This window comes from Lemur catta, chromosome 19, assembly GCF_020740605.2.
Source record: "Lemur catta isolate mLemCat1 chromosome 19, mLemCat1.pri, whole genome shotgun sequence".
NCBI classification, from domain to species: Eukaryota; Metazoa; Chordata; class Mammalia; order Primates; family Lemuridae; genus Lemur; species Lemur catta.
In genome coordinates this window covers 20,798,953-20,813,644 of record NC_059146.1, presented here as the reverse complement: position 1 = coordinate 20,813,644, position 14,692 = coordinate 20,798,953, and the positions used below count along the sequence as shown (strand labels likewise).

Sequence of the window (14,692 nt, the reverse complement as noted above, 5' to 3'; positions counted from 1 at the left end):
CTACAGAAAACAGATGCTCAGGCACGTTGGAGGTGCCTTTTCGATCAAGGGAAAGTTTGAAGCTCTATGGAGGGTGAAGGTGGGATACATTTAGGACCCTGTATCTACTGCCAGTGAGCAAGTGCCTTTAAAAATTTTTTAAATTTATTTTTTTAATTGACAAATAAAAACTGTATATATTTACAGTGTACAACATGTTTATATACATATATACACATACACATTTTGGTATGGCTAAATCAAGCTAACACATCTATTACCTCACATACTTATTTTTTGTGGTGAAACATTTAAAAATCTATTTTCTTAGCAATTTTCAAGCATACTATAATGTTGTTTATTTGTGACAACATGGATGAACTTGCAGGACTTTATGTGAAGGGAAATAACTTAGGCACAGAAAGATAAATACTGCATGATCTCATTTAGATGTAGAATCAAAAAGTTGAATGCAGAAGCAGAGAGCAGGCTGGGCTCAGTGGCTCATGCCTGTAATTCTACCACTCTGGGAGGCTGAGGCGGGAGGATCTCTCAAGGTCTGTAGTTCGAGACCAGCCTGAGCAAGAGCGAGACCACTATCTCTACTAAAAATAGAAAGAAATTAGCTGGACAACAAAAAATATATATGAAAAATTAGCCAGGCATGGTGGTGCATGCCTGTAGTCCCAGCGACTTGGGAGGCTGAGGCAGAAGGATCGCTTGAGCCTGGAAGTTTGAGGTTGCCGTGAGCTAGGCTGATGCCACGGCACTTAACCCCGGGCAACAAAGTGAGACTCTGTTTCAAAAAAAATAAAAATAACCCCCCCCCCGACTCCATTCTTATAGTTTCATCCTTTGTATTTTTGTCACAAATTACATCTTTATATATATCTTGTGTCTATTAACATAGATTTATGATTTTTAATATATTAATCTTTTAAAACATAGAAAATAAAAAGAAGAGATAAAAACCAAAAATACAATAATACTGGCTTTCATATTTACTTAGGTATTTACCACTTCTTTGTATGGCTTCAGGTTACTGTCTAGTATCCTTTCATTTTAGCCTGGAGGACTCCCTTTAGCATTTCTGGTGAGGGATCTGCTAGGAATGAACTGCCTCACTTTTTGTTTATCTGGGAATATCTTAATTTCTTTTTTGAAGGATAGTTTTGCCAGATATATAGTTCTTGGGCTGACAGCTTTTTTCTTTCAGCACCTTAAATATATCAAATATAAAAAATAATATAGGCTGGGCGCGGTGGCTCACGCCTGTAATCCTAGCACTCTGGGAGGCCGAGGCGGGAGGATCGCTTGAGGTCAGGAGTTCGAGACCAGCCTGAGCAAGAGCAAGACCCTGTCTCTACCAAAAAATAGAAAGAAATTAACCAGACAACTAAAAATATATAGAAAAAATTAGCCGGGCATGGTGGCGCATGCCTGTAGTCCCAGCTACTCGGGAGGCTGAGGCAGGAGGATTGCTTGAGCCCAGGAGTTTGAGGTTGCTGTGAGCTAGGCTGATGCCACAGTACTCTAGCCTGGGCAACAGAGTGAGACTCTGTCTCAAAAAAAGTAAAGTAAAATAATATAAATATGAAAAAGTATTCTATGCTGGTATACTGATCATTAGAATTGGTGAGTTTCAATACAATTCATTCATGTGACGGACTGCCTACAGTGTACAAGGTACTATTTTGAGGGGTCAGGATTTAGAAGTGAGCAAGCCTAAAAAGGCCACAGGATTCAATATACTCACATTCCAATGGAGTACACAGATAACAGTAAAAAACAGAAATTTCAGTTTTGAAAAATGCACCAGAAGCAAACAGACAGTGATGTGATAGGGAGAACTGCATAGAGGTGACTTCAGCCTTGCTCTCTCAAACGAGGAACCCGAAACAAGGATTATGGGCTTGTGCTTTATTGGACCGTGAGAAGGAACCTATCAGAACTACTCTGATACTAGAGTGCGGTAGCCACTGGGAGGCTACCATTTATCCAAAATTGGAAGATTAAGATGATCATCCAAAGAAAGCAGAGTAACTAATAGAAGTTTTTAAAATTTTAAATTGTGGAACAAAGGGAACCTTTCTAGTAAAGGAGGGGAGGTCTCGGGGAGAAATACAGGAAAGACTGAAATGCAGATATAGGACTGGTTACCATGCAAGAAGTGGCAACACTGGTTGTGTAGCACGGCACTGGAGACTAGAGCAATTACCCGGTAAGCTACACAAAGCACTGGAGAAAAGAATCTGAATTCAGCCAGGGTGGTGACATGTACCTATAGTCCCAGATACTCAGGAAGCTGTGGGGGTAAGGACTGATTGAGCCCAGGAGTTCGAGGATGCAGTGAGTTATGATTCCATCTGTAAATAGCCACTGCACTCCTGTCTGGGCAACTCCAAAAATGGTCTGAATTTTGCATAGAATGACAATGACATAATATAATATGGTGAAGCCCTAGAAATGGGGCCCAGAAAGACACTTTAAACATAGGTAATAAGTCTTGCATTAGAAATTACACATAGTATCAAAGTAGAAGATACTCTTTTTTGATTAAATACCAGAGAACATATGAACTGTTTTATAAAAATGTGGTTTCAGGGAATTTTTATGACAAATTTCCAAGCACTAGTGAACAGAATAATTGTTAAAATGGCAGGCTGGGCATGGTGGCTCATGTCTATAACCCCAGCACTTTGGGAGGCTGAGATGGGATCATCGCTTGGGACCAGAGTTCAAGACTAGCCTGGGTAACACAGCAAGACGACCTCATCTCTCTAAAAACTAAGAATAATTAGCCTGGGCTGATGGTGTGCACCTGTAGTCTCAGCTATTTGGGAGGTTGAGGTGGGAGAATTGCTTGAGCCCAGGAGTTTGGAGTCAGTGTGAGCTATGATTGTGCCACTGCACTCCAGCCTGGGCGACACAGTGAGACCCTGCCTCAAAAAAAAAAAAAAAGTACTGAAGCCTAGTCCAGAAAGATACTCAGACCTGAAACCTGGGTCTGGTACCCCTTCCCCTAACATGTTTTCTGACTTCCTCCCCCAGAAGATCTGAGTTCTTAACCTAAGGCTAAGGTATATGTAACTTGAGGACTAAGTAGCTTTAACTGAGATGTCACCTACCTCTGCGGTAAATCAAACAAAAGCCCCACTTCAAACCGATATTCTGGATCCTTTGCCGGCCTTTTATAGCAGTGGTCCCCAACCTTTTTGACACTAGCGACTGGTTTTGTGGAAGCCAGTTTTTCCACAGACTGGGGCTGGAGGGGTCGCCGCCTCAGCTCCACCTCAGATCATCTGGCGTTGGATTCTCATGGGGAGGGAACAACCTGGATCCCTCGCATGCGCAGTTTGCAGTGGAATTTGCGCTCCTATGAGGGTCTGATGCCGCCACTGACCTGACCAGGGTAGGAGGGACGGGGCTCGGGCCCTGAAGCGATCATGCGAGCGATGGGAAGCAGCGCCTGCCCGCCACTAGCCTTCTGCTGTGTGGCCTAGTTCCCGGCGGGCTGGGGACCACAGCTTAGGTCACTCCCAAGCTCTAACTACATCACTCTCCCGTGCCAGAGGCTCTCCCGCTGGCTTCAGCATCTGCCCTACAACTCCACAACTGTACTCATGAGCATTTCAACCCCACCCCTGCTCTCAAAGACTCCCCTCCTGGACTCTATCCCTTTCTTCAGTCTCTGAGGACACGTCCCCAAGCTTCAGCCATTCCTTTCCATGCACCAGGCCCTCCTGTGCCCATTAGCCCCTCCGCCACCTTTTTCAAACTCATTCGCATGGACTTTTGCCCTTCTCCATCCATATTCTCAGATTCCTACTAGGGGCTCTAGTCCTTTTCCTAAGATAATCCTCCCCTCACTCCACAACCATCTTAAGATAGTGAGTCTAACTGTGCCCTCAACTCTCCTCGGGTGTTTCCCTGGGCCTGACCCCTTCTCCAGGGCAAGCCCACTCTCCTCCTTCCCTGTCCCTCCTGGGTAATACCTCCAGGATTTGGTAGTGGTCTAGTTTGCTGGCCCAGGTCCTGAACAGATCATGTCTGAATATTCAAACAGTCCAGCTCATATGTGATTTTATTTCTTTATTAATATTTTTAAGTAAATTGACAAATAATTGTATTACACTTACCAACGTTTTATACAATTTGATGTTTTGACATATGTATACAACGTGGAATGATTAAATCAAGCTAATTAACATAACCATCATCTCACTTATTTTTTGTGGTGAGACATCTGAAATTTACTCTGTGATTTTCATTTTAGCCATTCTGGTGACTGTCTAGTGACGACGGCACATTGTGGTTTTACTCTGCATTTCCTTGATGGAGTAATGGTGTTCAACACATTTTCACTTCCGTATTGGCCATTTGGTGATCTCCTCTTTTAATGTTCTTAGGTCTCTCCTCCTTTTAACTGATCTGTTGTTTTATTAACTTGTAGAATTCTTTACATTTTCTATGTGAGTTCCTTCATTAGATGTACGTAGAGTGAATATTATCTTCCAGTCTGCTTTTTACCCTTTCCATATCTTAATGGCATCATTTGATGAGCAAAACTTTGTACTTTGGATAAAATCTAACTTGACCTTTTCTTTTATGTTTAGTGTCTTTTATGTACTAAGAAATCACTGTCTAACCCAAGGTTGTGACAATCATCTCCTGTTTTCTTCTAGAAGTTCAATGATCTTTTTTAAACTCATTGTATCCACAGCTGATTTTCTTGTAATAATTCACTAATAGCAACACTAATGGTAATGATCATAAGAATAATAGCTAATATTTATTGAGCTTACACAATATTCCAGTTACACTTTCAAGGACATGTACCAAACATTTAATTTCCACAATAGCAGTCTTAGGTAGATGTGATTATCCCTATGTACAAATAATGCACATAACGTACATTTGACAACGCACAGAGGTAATAAGCAGTCTGCCCAGTGTCTCACAAGCGGTGGGACAGTGATGAAAATTGGTAGGGTATGTGCCAGGACTAAAGGCTTTCCCACACTTATATTAGCAGGGTTATTCCCTCGAATGAATGTGTAATGTAATAAAGATGGAATGGTATTGGTAGGCTTCTATGCATCCGTTAAACTAATCTATGCAGTAAAAACTTTTACACTGAGAACGTCATGATTGTTCAGAAAAAGTGATTTCTCTACTCTCCAAATTTGCCTCTAGTATGACTTCTGATATTTTTTAAGCAGAAGAATACTATTGAAGGCTTTCTTATGTTAAACTGTATCATGAATTCTCCTCATGTTGAGGAAGGAATGAATGTAGTTTAGAGGCCTTCATACATTCTTTGTACAGTTGTCTCCTTTTATCTGAGGGGGATACGTTCCCAGACTCCTGGTGGATGCCTGAAACCCTGGATAGCAGTACTAGGTTTTTTCCTGCACATATATACTATATACTATGTTTTTTCCTGTACATCATATCTAAAGTTTAATTTATAAATTAGGCACAGTAAGAGATTACCAACAATAACTAATAAAATAGAACAATTATAACAATATACTGCAATAAAATTACATGACCATAGTCTCTTTCTTAAAATATCTTATTGTAATGTAGATCTTAGTAACCTCAGCATATGATTTTTTTCCCTTTGTTAAGTCAAGAACTTTTACCCTTTCACTTAAAAGCACTGTACGGTTCTCTTTGGCATATTCGATTTGCCAGCATTACTGCTCTTGCACTTTGGGACTATTAAGCAAAATAAGGGTTACTTGAACACAAAGCACTGTGCTACCACGACAATGATAACCAAGACGACTACTAAGTATTAACGGGGCAGGTAGTGTACAGGGCAGGGTAGTGCACAGGATGGATGTGCCGGACCAAGGGATGATGCACGTCCCCAGCTGGTTGCAGCAGGGCAGCATGAGATTTCATCATGCTACTCAGAAGGGCGTGCAATTTAAAACTTACAAATTGTTTATTTCTGTAATTTTCCATTTAATATTTTTAAACTGCGGTTGACCGCAGGTAACTCAAACTGTGGAAAGCAAAATCCCCAGTAAGAAGGGACTACCATATTCAAAAGGTTTTTCAACTGTTTAAAACTCACAAATAGTTTATTTCTGTAATTTTCCATTTAATATTTTCAAACTGCGGTTGACCGCGGGTAACTCAGTATGGAAAGCGAAACCCCCAGTAAGAGGGGACTACTGTATTCAAAAGGTTTTTCAACTGCTTAAAACTCACAAATTGTTTATTTCTGTAATTGTCCATTTAATATTTTCAAACTGCGGTTGACCACAGGTAACTCAAACTGTGGAAAGCGAAACCCCAGGTAAGAGGGGATTACCGTATTCAAAAGGTTTTTCAACTGTTTAAAATATCGTATTCAAAAGCTTTTTCAACTGTTTAAAATTTACAAATTGTTTATTTCTGTAATTTTCCATTTAATATTTTCAAACTGCAGTTGACCACAGGTAACTCAAACTGTGGAAAACGAAACCCCCGGTAAGAGGGGACTACCGTATTCAAAAGGTTTTTCAACTGTTTAAAACTTACAAATTGTTTATTTCTGTAATTTTCTATTTAATATTTTCAAACTGCGGTTGACCGCAGGTAACTCAAACTGTGGAAAGCGAAACCCCCAATAAGAGGGGACTACCGTATTCAAAAGGTTTTTCAACTGTTTAAAACTTACAAATTGTTTATTTCTGTAATTTTCTATTTAATATTTTCAAACTGCGGTTGACCGCAGGTAACTCCAAGTGTGGAAAGCGAAACCCCCAATAAGAGGGGACTACCGTATTCAAAAGGTTTTTCAACTGTTTAAAACTTACAAATTGTTTATTTCTGTAATTTTCTATTTAATATTTTCAAACTGCGGTTGACCGCAGGTAACTCAAAGTGTGGAAAGTGAAACCCCCAGTAAGAGGGGACTACCGTATTCAAAAGGTTTTCAACTCTTATGACTCCTCTGATGTTCTCTAAAAAGGCTCAGACTATTAAATGTCTTTCCACATTCCTTACACTCATAGATTTTGGCATGGGTTTTCAGATGCTGTGTCAGCTGATGGCCATGGCTAAAGGACTTCCCACATTCTTTACATCCATAGGGTTTCTCCCCTGTATGAATTCTCTCATGTTTAACAAGGCTTGACCCATAAATAAAGGCCTTCCCACATTCCTTACATTTATAAGGGGTTTCACCAGTGTGAATTCTCTCATGTTGAGTAAGGTGATAGCCGCAATTAAAGGCCTTCCCACATTCGGTACATTTATAGGGCTTCTCACCGGTATGAATTCTCTCATGCTTAACCAGGCTCGAACCCCAACGAAAGGCCTTCCCACACTCCTTACATTCATGAGGTTTCTCACCAGTATGAATTTTCTGATGTTGAGTAAGGTAATTGACTCGAGTAAAGGCCTTCCCACACTCTTGACATTCATAGGGTTTCTCACCTGTGTGAATTCGCTTATGTTGAATGAGGCTTGAACCACAAATAAAGGCCTTCCCACAGTCTTTACATTCATAAGGTTTCTCCCCACTATGAATTCTCTTATGTTGAATAAGTTTATACACACGACTAAAGGTTTTCCCACAGTCTTTACATTCATAGTCTTTCTCACCAGTATGAAATCTCTGATGCTGAGTGAGTTCATCACCACGTCTAAAGGCTTTTCCACAGTCTTTGCATTCATAGGGTTTTTCACCAGTATGAATTCTCTTATGAATAACGAGGCTTGAGCCCCATCGAAAGGCCTTCCCACAGTCTTTACACTCATAAGGCTTCTCACCAGTATGAATTTTCTGATGTTGAGTAAGCTGATTACCCCAGCGAAAGGCTTTCTTACATTCTTTACATTGATAAGGTTTCTCGCCAGTATGAATTTTCTGATGTTGACTAAGTTGATAGCCACGACTAAAGGCCTTCCCACATTCCTTACATTCAAAGGTACTATCCTTAATTTGAATTCTATGATGTGATCGAGTAAGTGTACCTTCTCTATTAGGCCTCCTTTCATAGGTGACTACCATTTGATTGATATATCTCACTCGAGGGCGTGGTGGTCCTTCAGGTGTACCTTCACTCATCCGGTTAAGGCTATGGGATTTACTTTTTCCATCAAGGCTTTCTTTCCTTTTGGGAAAATTTCTTTCACGAATATTCTTTCCTGCAGCTAAACCCTTAGTGTCATATGATGATGACTCCAAATCTGGAAAAAAATAACATATTTTGTTTCCTTTAAGGGGAAACAAAAACAAACAAATCTAGCCACAAACCAAAAACTTGTGAAGTAGAAATAAAAAGTCTCCAGTACAATAAATGTGAATCACCTAGGGCTCTTGTTAAAATGTAGATTTTACTTCTGGCACCACATAATTAATTGAGGATACACTAGAGGCATTCGTTCTAAAGTCAAACATGAAAAAGGTCCCAAATATTAGTCTATTATTTCCTACCAGCTGACACAATTAACCAAAAAATATTAGAGCAATAAATCTCAAAAATGAAGATGAAAACAAATATAATCTGTAGGTGATGTGATGACATTCCTGGGAAACTCAAGAAAATAAAATATATAACTACTGTAAAAAAATAAGAATATTCTGAAACTGAAATATGTACATGTTAGTAATATAATTAAAAGTAATTCTGAGCCTGAGCAAGAGCAAGACCCCATCTCTACAAAAAATAGAAAAAATTAGCTGGCCCTGGTGGCGCACACCTGTAAGTCCCAGCTACTCAGGAGGCTTAGGCAGGAGGATCACTTGAGCTCAGGAGCGTGAGGTTGCAGTGAGCTATGATGACACCATTGCACTGTCCTGGACAACAGAGTGAGACCCTGTCTCCTCTCCAACCAAGAAAAAAAAAAGTAATTCTGAATAAAAGCAACATAATAGACAATGGGCAAGACTTAATTTAACAAAAAATGTGGAAAAATTTAGAAGAGCTATGAGGAAAACTTTAGAAAAACTTGAGCATTAATAAGGTTGTTAATTACAAAGGACTGAAGAACGTTTAAATCTATGAGCTCATAATGATGCCAAAAAATGTTAAATGGCTAACTTTGGAGCATGCTAGGAAACCAGCCCTTTTTATAAAAACCATCATTAAAGAAAAAGAACAAAGTTTTTATCCTTTTTATCCAATATGAACAGCTACTGCATAAGCAATTAGTAGATGGCGCAAAGCTTCTCTTTAAATCATGACAGCTAATAAATTAAGCAATGACAGACTACCACCATTTTGAACCTCCAATGAAATGATGAATGTAGGCATTGGGTGTCAATGACTGCTAACAGCACAAGAAAGCCATAACCAGATACTGGGTGCTTCATGATGGAAGAATATAACAGCACCCAGGAAGCAGTATTGCCAAGACCTAGATAAAAGAAAAAAGCACTTAAAACCAGGATAACGACCAACTTTCAGGAACTACAAAGGGCAGAGGATCATGTTATCTATTTCCTTAACTACTTAATGCATGGTCCACAGACCAGTAGCATCAGCAACACATGTAACAGGGGTGAAATATGAGAAGAAAAACAAGGTGAGATGGAAATGGGGTGAAGATCAAGTTTATGGTGAGATCTTTCCTTTTTCTTTCCTAAAGGCTTTGGGCCAGAACCTTTGTAGGTAGCTTTCTAAACAATTAAGGGGTGTTCCTGCTCCCTAACCAGCTGGGTTGTTCTTTGTAAGAATGGCTTGCTGTTGCCAGACTGGTTCTCACTCTCATTGGTTCTCACTCTTCTTGTCTTTTTCCCTCATAATCAAGGCTTTCTTTCCTTTGCTTCCATAAGACAGACATGTCTGGCTTAGAAATGAAAGGCTATGCTTTCAAAAAAAAAAGAAATGCCACATGATGTGGAACTTTTTAAATTGAGCATTAGTCAAATTTGTAAAACCCTAAAAATCAAAATGATAGTGATAAAGACTTCATAAAGAAAAAGGATTAAAGAACAAACAAGAAACCAGATAGGTAAGGAAAAGGTCTTATTTTAAATTTCTGTAGGAATTATACCCAGAGGCAAGTATAAAATGGTAGTTTGGAGATGGATTCTGGGAGCCAGAATTCTTGGATTCAATTCTTGCTTCTGCCTCCTGTAACTAAATCACTTTGTGCCTCAGTATACCCACCTCTGAAATAGACAATGATTGTGCCTATCTCATAAACTTGTGAGAATTAAATGTATTTATACACACACTCAGACACATACACACAGTGCTTAGAACAGAGCATGGCACAGAGTAAGCATAATATTAGCTACTAATATTATTGTTGTTTGGCTAGGAGAAAAATAAAAAATTTCCTGAGACACGAAATATTGTCAATGTTATTTTTTAAAATTTTTTATTTTATTTTTTTAGAATCCTGCTCCTCAGATTGAACATTCAATGTTTAACTCAAAGTTCATAGATTGTAAGTGTCAACTTCACTTCAGGTATGATGTGTAAGAATTGAAGTACGCTCACTTTGGTTTTATACAAAAATCTGTTTGTCCAATTCATTCTACTTCAAACACACAAGCTGGTTTAATGGAACGAATCAGAGTGATGTGTCCAGATGTTTTCCCTAATGGTGAGTCCCCAAAATACCACAGATCATCAATAGGATTTGGATATAAACATAATATCATAGGGTGAAGCTTGGTTTCTTTGAAGATGGTTGTGAAATAAATATCCCAGAATTCCAATTCATTCCTTGGTCATTAAGGGAGAGAGATGATGACAGGGAGGGCCAGACAAAGGTGGGAAGATAACTAATGGATGGGAGATGAAGGTGTGTAATGCCCATTTCCATACTGGGAACAAGAAGAAGGAATTCAATGAGTTTCTTGACAGATGGGCCAGAATTCACAGTGGAGAGCTGATGTTCCAGGAAGCAGAGTCTAAATTATTTGAGGCACACAACTTACCCAGTGAGACCAAGTTACTGTAGTTCTCCAACATCACATCCCAGTACAGGTCCCGCTGAGCAGAGGTCAGACAGGCCCATTCCTCCTGAGAGAAGTCTATGGCTACATCAGAGAATGTCACCGAACCCTGAAAACATAAAAATCCACATACTCCTGATGAAATGAAACAGTTTCAAGATGAAGGAAAGAAGACAAAAGGCTACCATCTGGGTAGGGAAGAATACAGTAAGTAGACCGAATGCCTGTGATATGGGTAGGGGGCGGTAAGGGGGCAACATCTTAACTGTGACTGATGCAGAATACCTACAAATTACTGAAGAGCCCTACTGCTGCACAGAAAATAATCTGCACTGTGTGGCATTCTTAATTATTCAAACTTGTCAGGAAGTGGATAAAACAATCATTTCCTTTTGTTTATAAGCACAGAGTCTGCTACATGCCTGCCTTGTAAATTCTCAACAAGTACGGATTCCTATAGCATTCTTTGTTTTTTTGAAGGGAAAAGAAAATCCTGAGATTTTTGTTTGTTTAATATATTTTATTTTAGAAAATAGGTTTTGCAGGTTTGACTATTTTCAAGTCTCAAGTTCATCAATGTGGTAAATTACACTTGAAGCAGTCTTCCTTTGTAATGACAAAAGCATGTTCTAATTCCACCATACAGACAAGACAGACTTAGTCTATTAAATACTTAGGCTGATCAAAGCATCTAAGGTTACCCCTGACCGTGGAGGTATAAGATCACCTACTGCTTCCATACTAGAAGATCCTTATGTTTGTTACTATCCACAACTCCTGCCTTTCCCCTGTTCATGACTGAGAGGATGTTGGTGTCAAATGATTCAGAATCACACAGAGGTCTGGCAGGTTCATTCAACAATAAAATTTATCCCCCAGTTTCCCTGGCAAGAACATGGTCTCTGTCTACAGGCCCTAATCACAACCCTATCCAATTCTAAAAGCCCCATAATGCTTGAGATCTCACCACACACTGAGACCAATAAATAGGAACATTTCCTTTTATCTAGCTAGATAACACTATCAGTGGAAAATTTATTTTCTCATGTGGTCAAATAGGATCGACATATCTAACCCATCAAACCACAGAATTGACTTAAATATTTCCCTCAAGGGACTTTGTTCCTTCATTGCTCCAACATTACTGTTGACAAAAAAGTGAGCAAATAGGTAACACTGAATAATGTGCTCAATGATTAAGTAAACATTATCCAAAAAATAGACATCAGGCTATATGGCATTATCATTCACTGGAATAGAAAGAAATGGGAAGTAGGTAATTAGATGGGGCTTGATTAGGTAGAAGGTTTTGGATAATTCACAAAAATATCCATAAAACCCAAAAATCACATTTCAAGAAGGAAAGAGAAATACACACTTACCTGGGCCATGGTTTCAGAATTCAAGTATTGATCAGTCTTCTTGGAGTTTCCTTAGAGAAGACAAAAATTCCAAGGGTCCAGAGCTAGGGATGGAAAAGAAAGACATTAAAACCAGGTGCAGCTTGGGTTCCCAAAATGCCTTAATATGACTTTTTGCTCCTCCATCTTGGCTTCCCAACACAAACATGACACGTGGGGAAGATTAACAGGATTCTGGATAAAACCAAACTCCCTCCTAAAACCCCAGGAAGCCTAGCTGCGTATAGCAGAGGGGCTTTCTTCTCCCTTTTTTGCCTTGATGACATACCCAGACACTTCAGCAGGATGATTTCTGGCCAGTTACCTACTGGGAGTTGGGGGAAGGGATGTAGTAAAGAATGTGGACTTGTCCAAAAAGAGGTCTGGCCTTGCCCTCAGCTTCTGAGAAGTAATCCATATCATACCTGATAGGAATGTCTTCGTTTCTGGCCACACCAGAAAGACCAACCAGGTGATTCAGGCTGGGGGCTTTGGGTCATGCAGTTATCAGCTGATCTGGAGACTGAAATTAACCACATAGACAATCAATCAATCAATCAATCAATCATGTTTGTGTGTTGACACCCCAATGAAAACTTTGGACATCAGAACTTGGGTACGCTTCCCTAATTGCCAACAGTTAGTGCTTACTGTCATACATCACACAGCAGAGTAACGAGTCCTGATTCCACAGGGAGAAGACACCGAAAACTCCATGTCTGGAACCCTTCCTGACTTTAACTTATGTGCTTCTTTCCTTGGCTGATGTTAATCTATACCCTTTCCCTGTAAGAGACTATAACCATAACATCTCTCAGTGAGGGTTCTGTGAGTCCTTCTAGTGAATTGTTGAACCTGAGGGTAGTTTGGGGAACCCCTCAAACAAGCAGCTGTTGTTAAAGTGAGGGTGGTCTTGTGTAGAGATGGTACCCTAAAATCTTGCAGATTGGCTAACTGTGTGCAGGGGGGACTGTGATTTGGATCTGAGAATGGGTGCTTAGAATGTTTAGTCTCATTCTGAGCATATCCTGGTCCCTCCAGATAACCTTTCAGGGTGAAGAGTGACTATATCATCCAAACTTGGACTTCTTCTTGCCTCTAGAGCAGGTGATGTTACTCAAAACATGGCAGATGGACAGAGTGGAAAAGGAACTGCTCTGGCTGTGTTCAGTACCCTTAAGTCCAGAAAAGCTGACTGTATAATTACATGTAAAATATCAAAGTAAAAAAGTAAATGGTAACCAAATTCTAAGTTGGAAGAAATACTTAAAGACATGAGACATATTTCAGACACACTGTAAGTAGAAAAGTTAGCTTACCAAAACAGGATACGTTTGTAAAATTCTATATGACTATAAATGTTTATATCTATATATACACATATACATGGATATATATGGAAAGAGGACGAGAGGGAGGGAGGGAGGGAAGCAGGGAGGGAGTAAGAGAGGGAGGGGGACACAGACAGACATACACATCCTGACAAACCAACCATATGACATCAATAGAAAGAAAACAGATATAAAAACAGAAATAGGGAAACAGAAAGAAACAGTCTGGGAAGTTGTATTTCCCTTACGTAGAAAACATACTGAGCCTGAAACTGCTATCCGTAAGCCCGTTCACAGTACTGGTCCTTGGCATCTGGGAACCAGACTCCAGAGTGTTCTCACTATTCCTTAAAATATAAGAGGGACTCGCAGTGCCTCAACTGCTTGTATAAATAACGTGGTTTATGCTGAATACTTGCTTTCCTCTGAGAGTCCAGAAGTTCAGATTGTGCTATGTAATACTGAATGAACCTTGATAAAAACCTTGTACCACCAGACTTTGGTGAGCTTCCCTGGTAGACAACATTGAACAGGTGTTGTCTTAATGCATTGCTGGATGAATAAAGCACATCCTGTGTGATTTCACTGATAAAGGACTGAGAATGATTGAGCCTGGTTTTCTCCCAACTTGTCCCATGCAACGAAATCTGATTTTGCTTTGTATCCTTTCACTGGAATAAATCAGTCATGAATAGGACTAGATGTTGAGTCCTTTGACTCCATGTGGAGAATCATTGAATCTGATGGGATTCTGTGGGACTCTGACACATCTTTTTACGTTGATTTTCTTGCTTTTAAGTATACTTTACTAGATGTTTTAACAGCCTTCCATTGCCTTAACATACATAAGTGTATATGTATTTAACTTAAATTTATTCCGAGGCAGACTTTCAAAAGACAAGGAATATTTCTTTTTTCTTTTTTTATCATAAAAAAATCTACTCCTGACCTTGTGGAAAAAGCTCAGAATACATGAACTTTTTATTTATTTATTTATTTTTTTGAGACAGAGTCTCACTCTGTTGCCCTGGCTAGAGTGCTGTGGTGCCACCCTAGCTCACAGCAAC

General features: G+C 39.6%; 1 protein-coding gene across 10 annotated transcripts in view; it reads right to left on the bottom strand.

Annotated features, from left to right (window-relative positions):
* Window positions 1-6,757: 6,757 nt before the first annotated feature.
* Window positions 6,758-14,692, bottom strand: part of ZNF331 (zinc finger protein 331) — a 43,956-nt gene continuing 36,021 nt past the window's right edge. For all 10 annotated transcript variants that reach the window (XM_045532691.1, XM_045532687.1, XM_045532685.1 and 7 more), the window contains 4 exons: window positions 12,720-12,817; window positions 12,277-12,359; window positions 10,877-11,003; window positions 6,758-8,172 (listed from right to left, as the gene is read on the bottom strand). In XM_045532691.1, the coding sequence (XP_045388647.1) occupies window positions 6,914-8,172; window positions 10,877-11,003; window positions 12,277-12,285 (1,395 nt within the window). In that variant the 5' untranslated portion in view covers window positions 12,286-12,359; window positions 12,720-12,817 and the 3' untranslated portion in view covers window positions 6,758-6,913. The remainder of the gene's footprint in view (window positions 8,173-10,876; window positions 11,004-12,276; window positions 12,360-12,719; window positions 12,818-14,692) is intronic.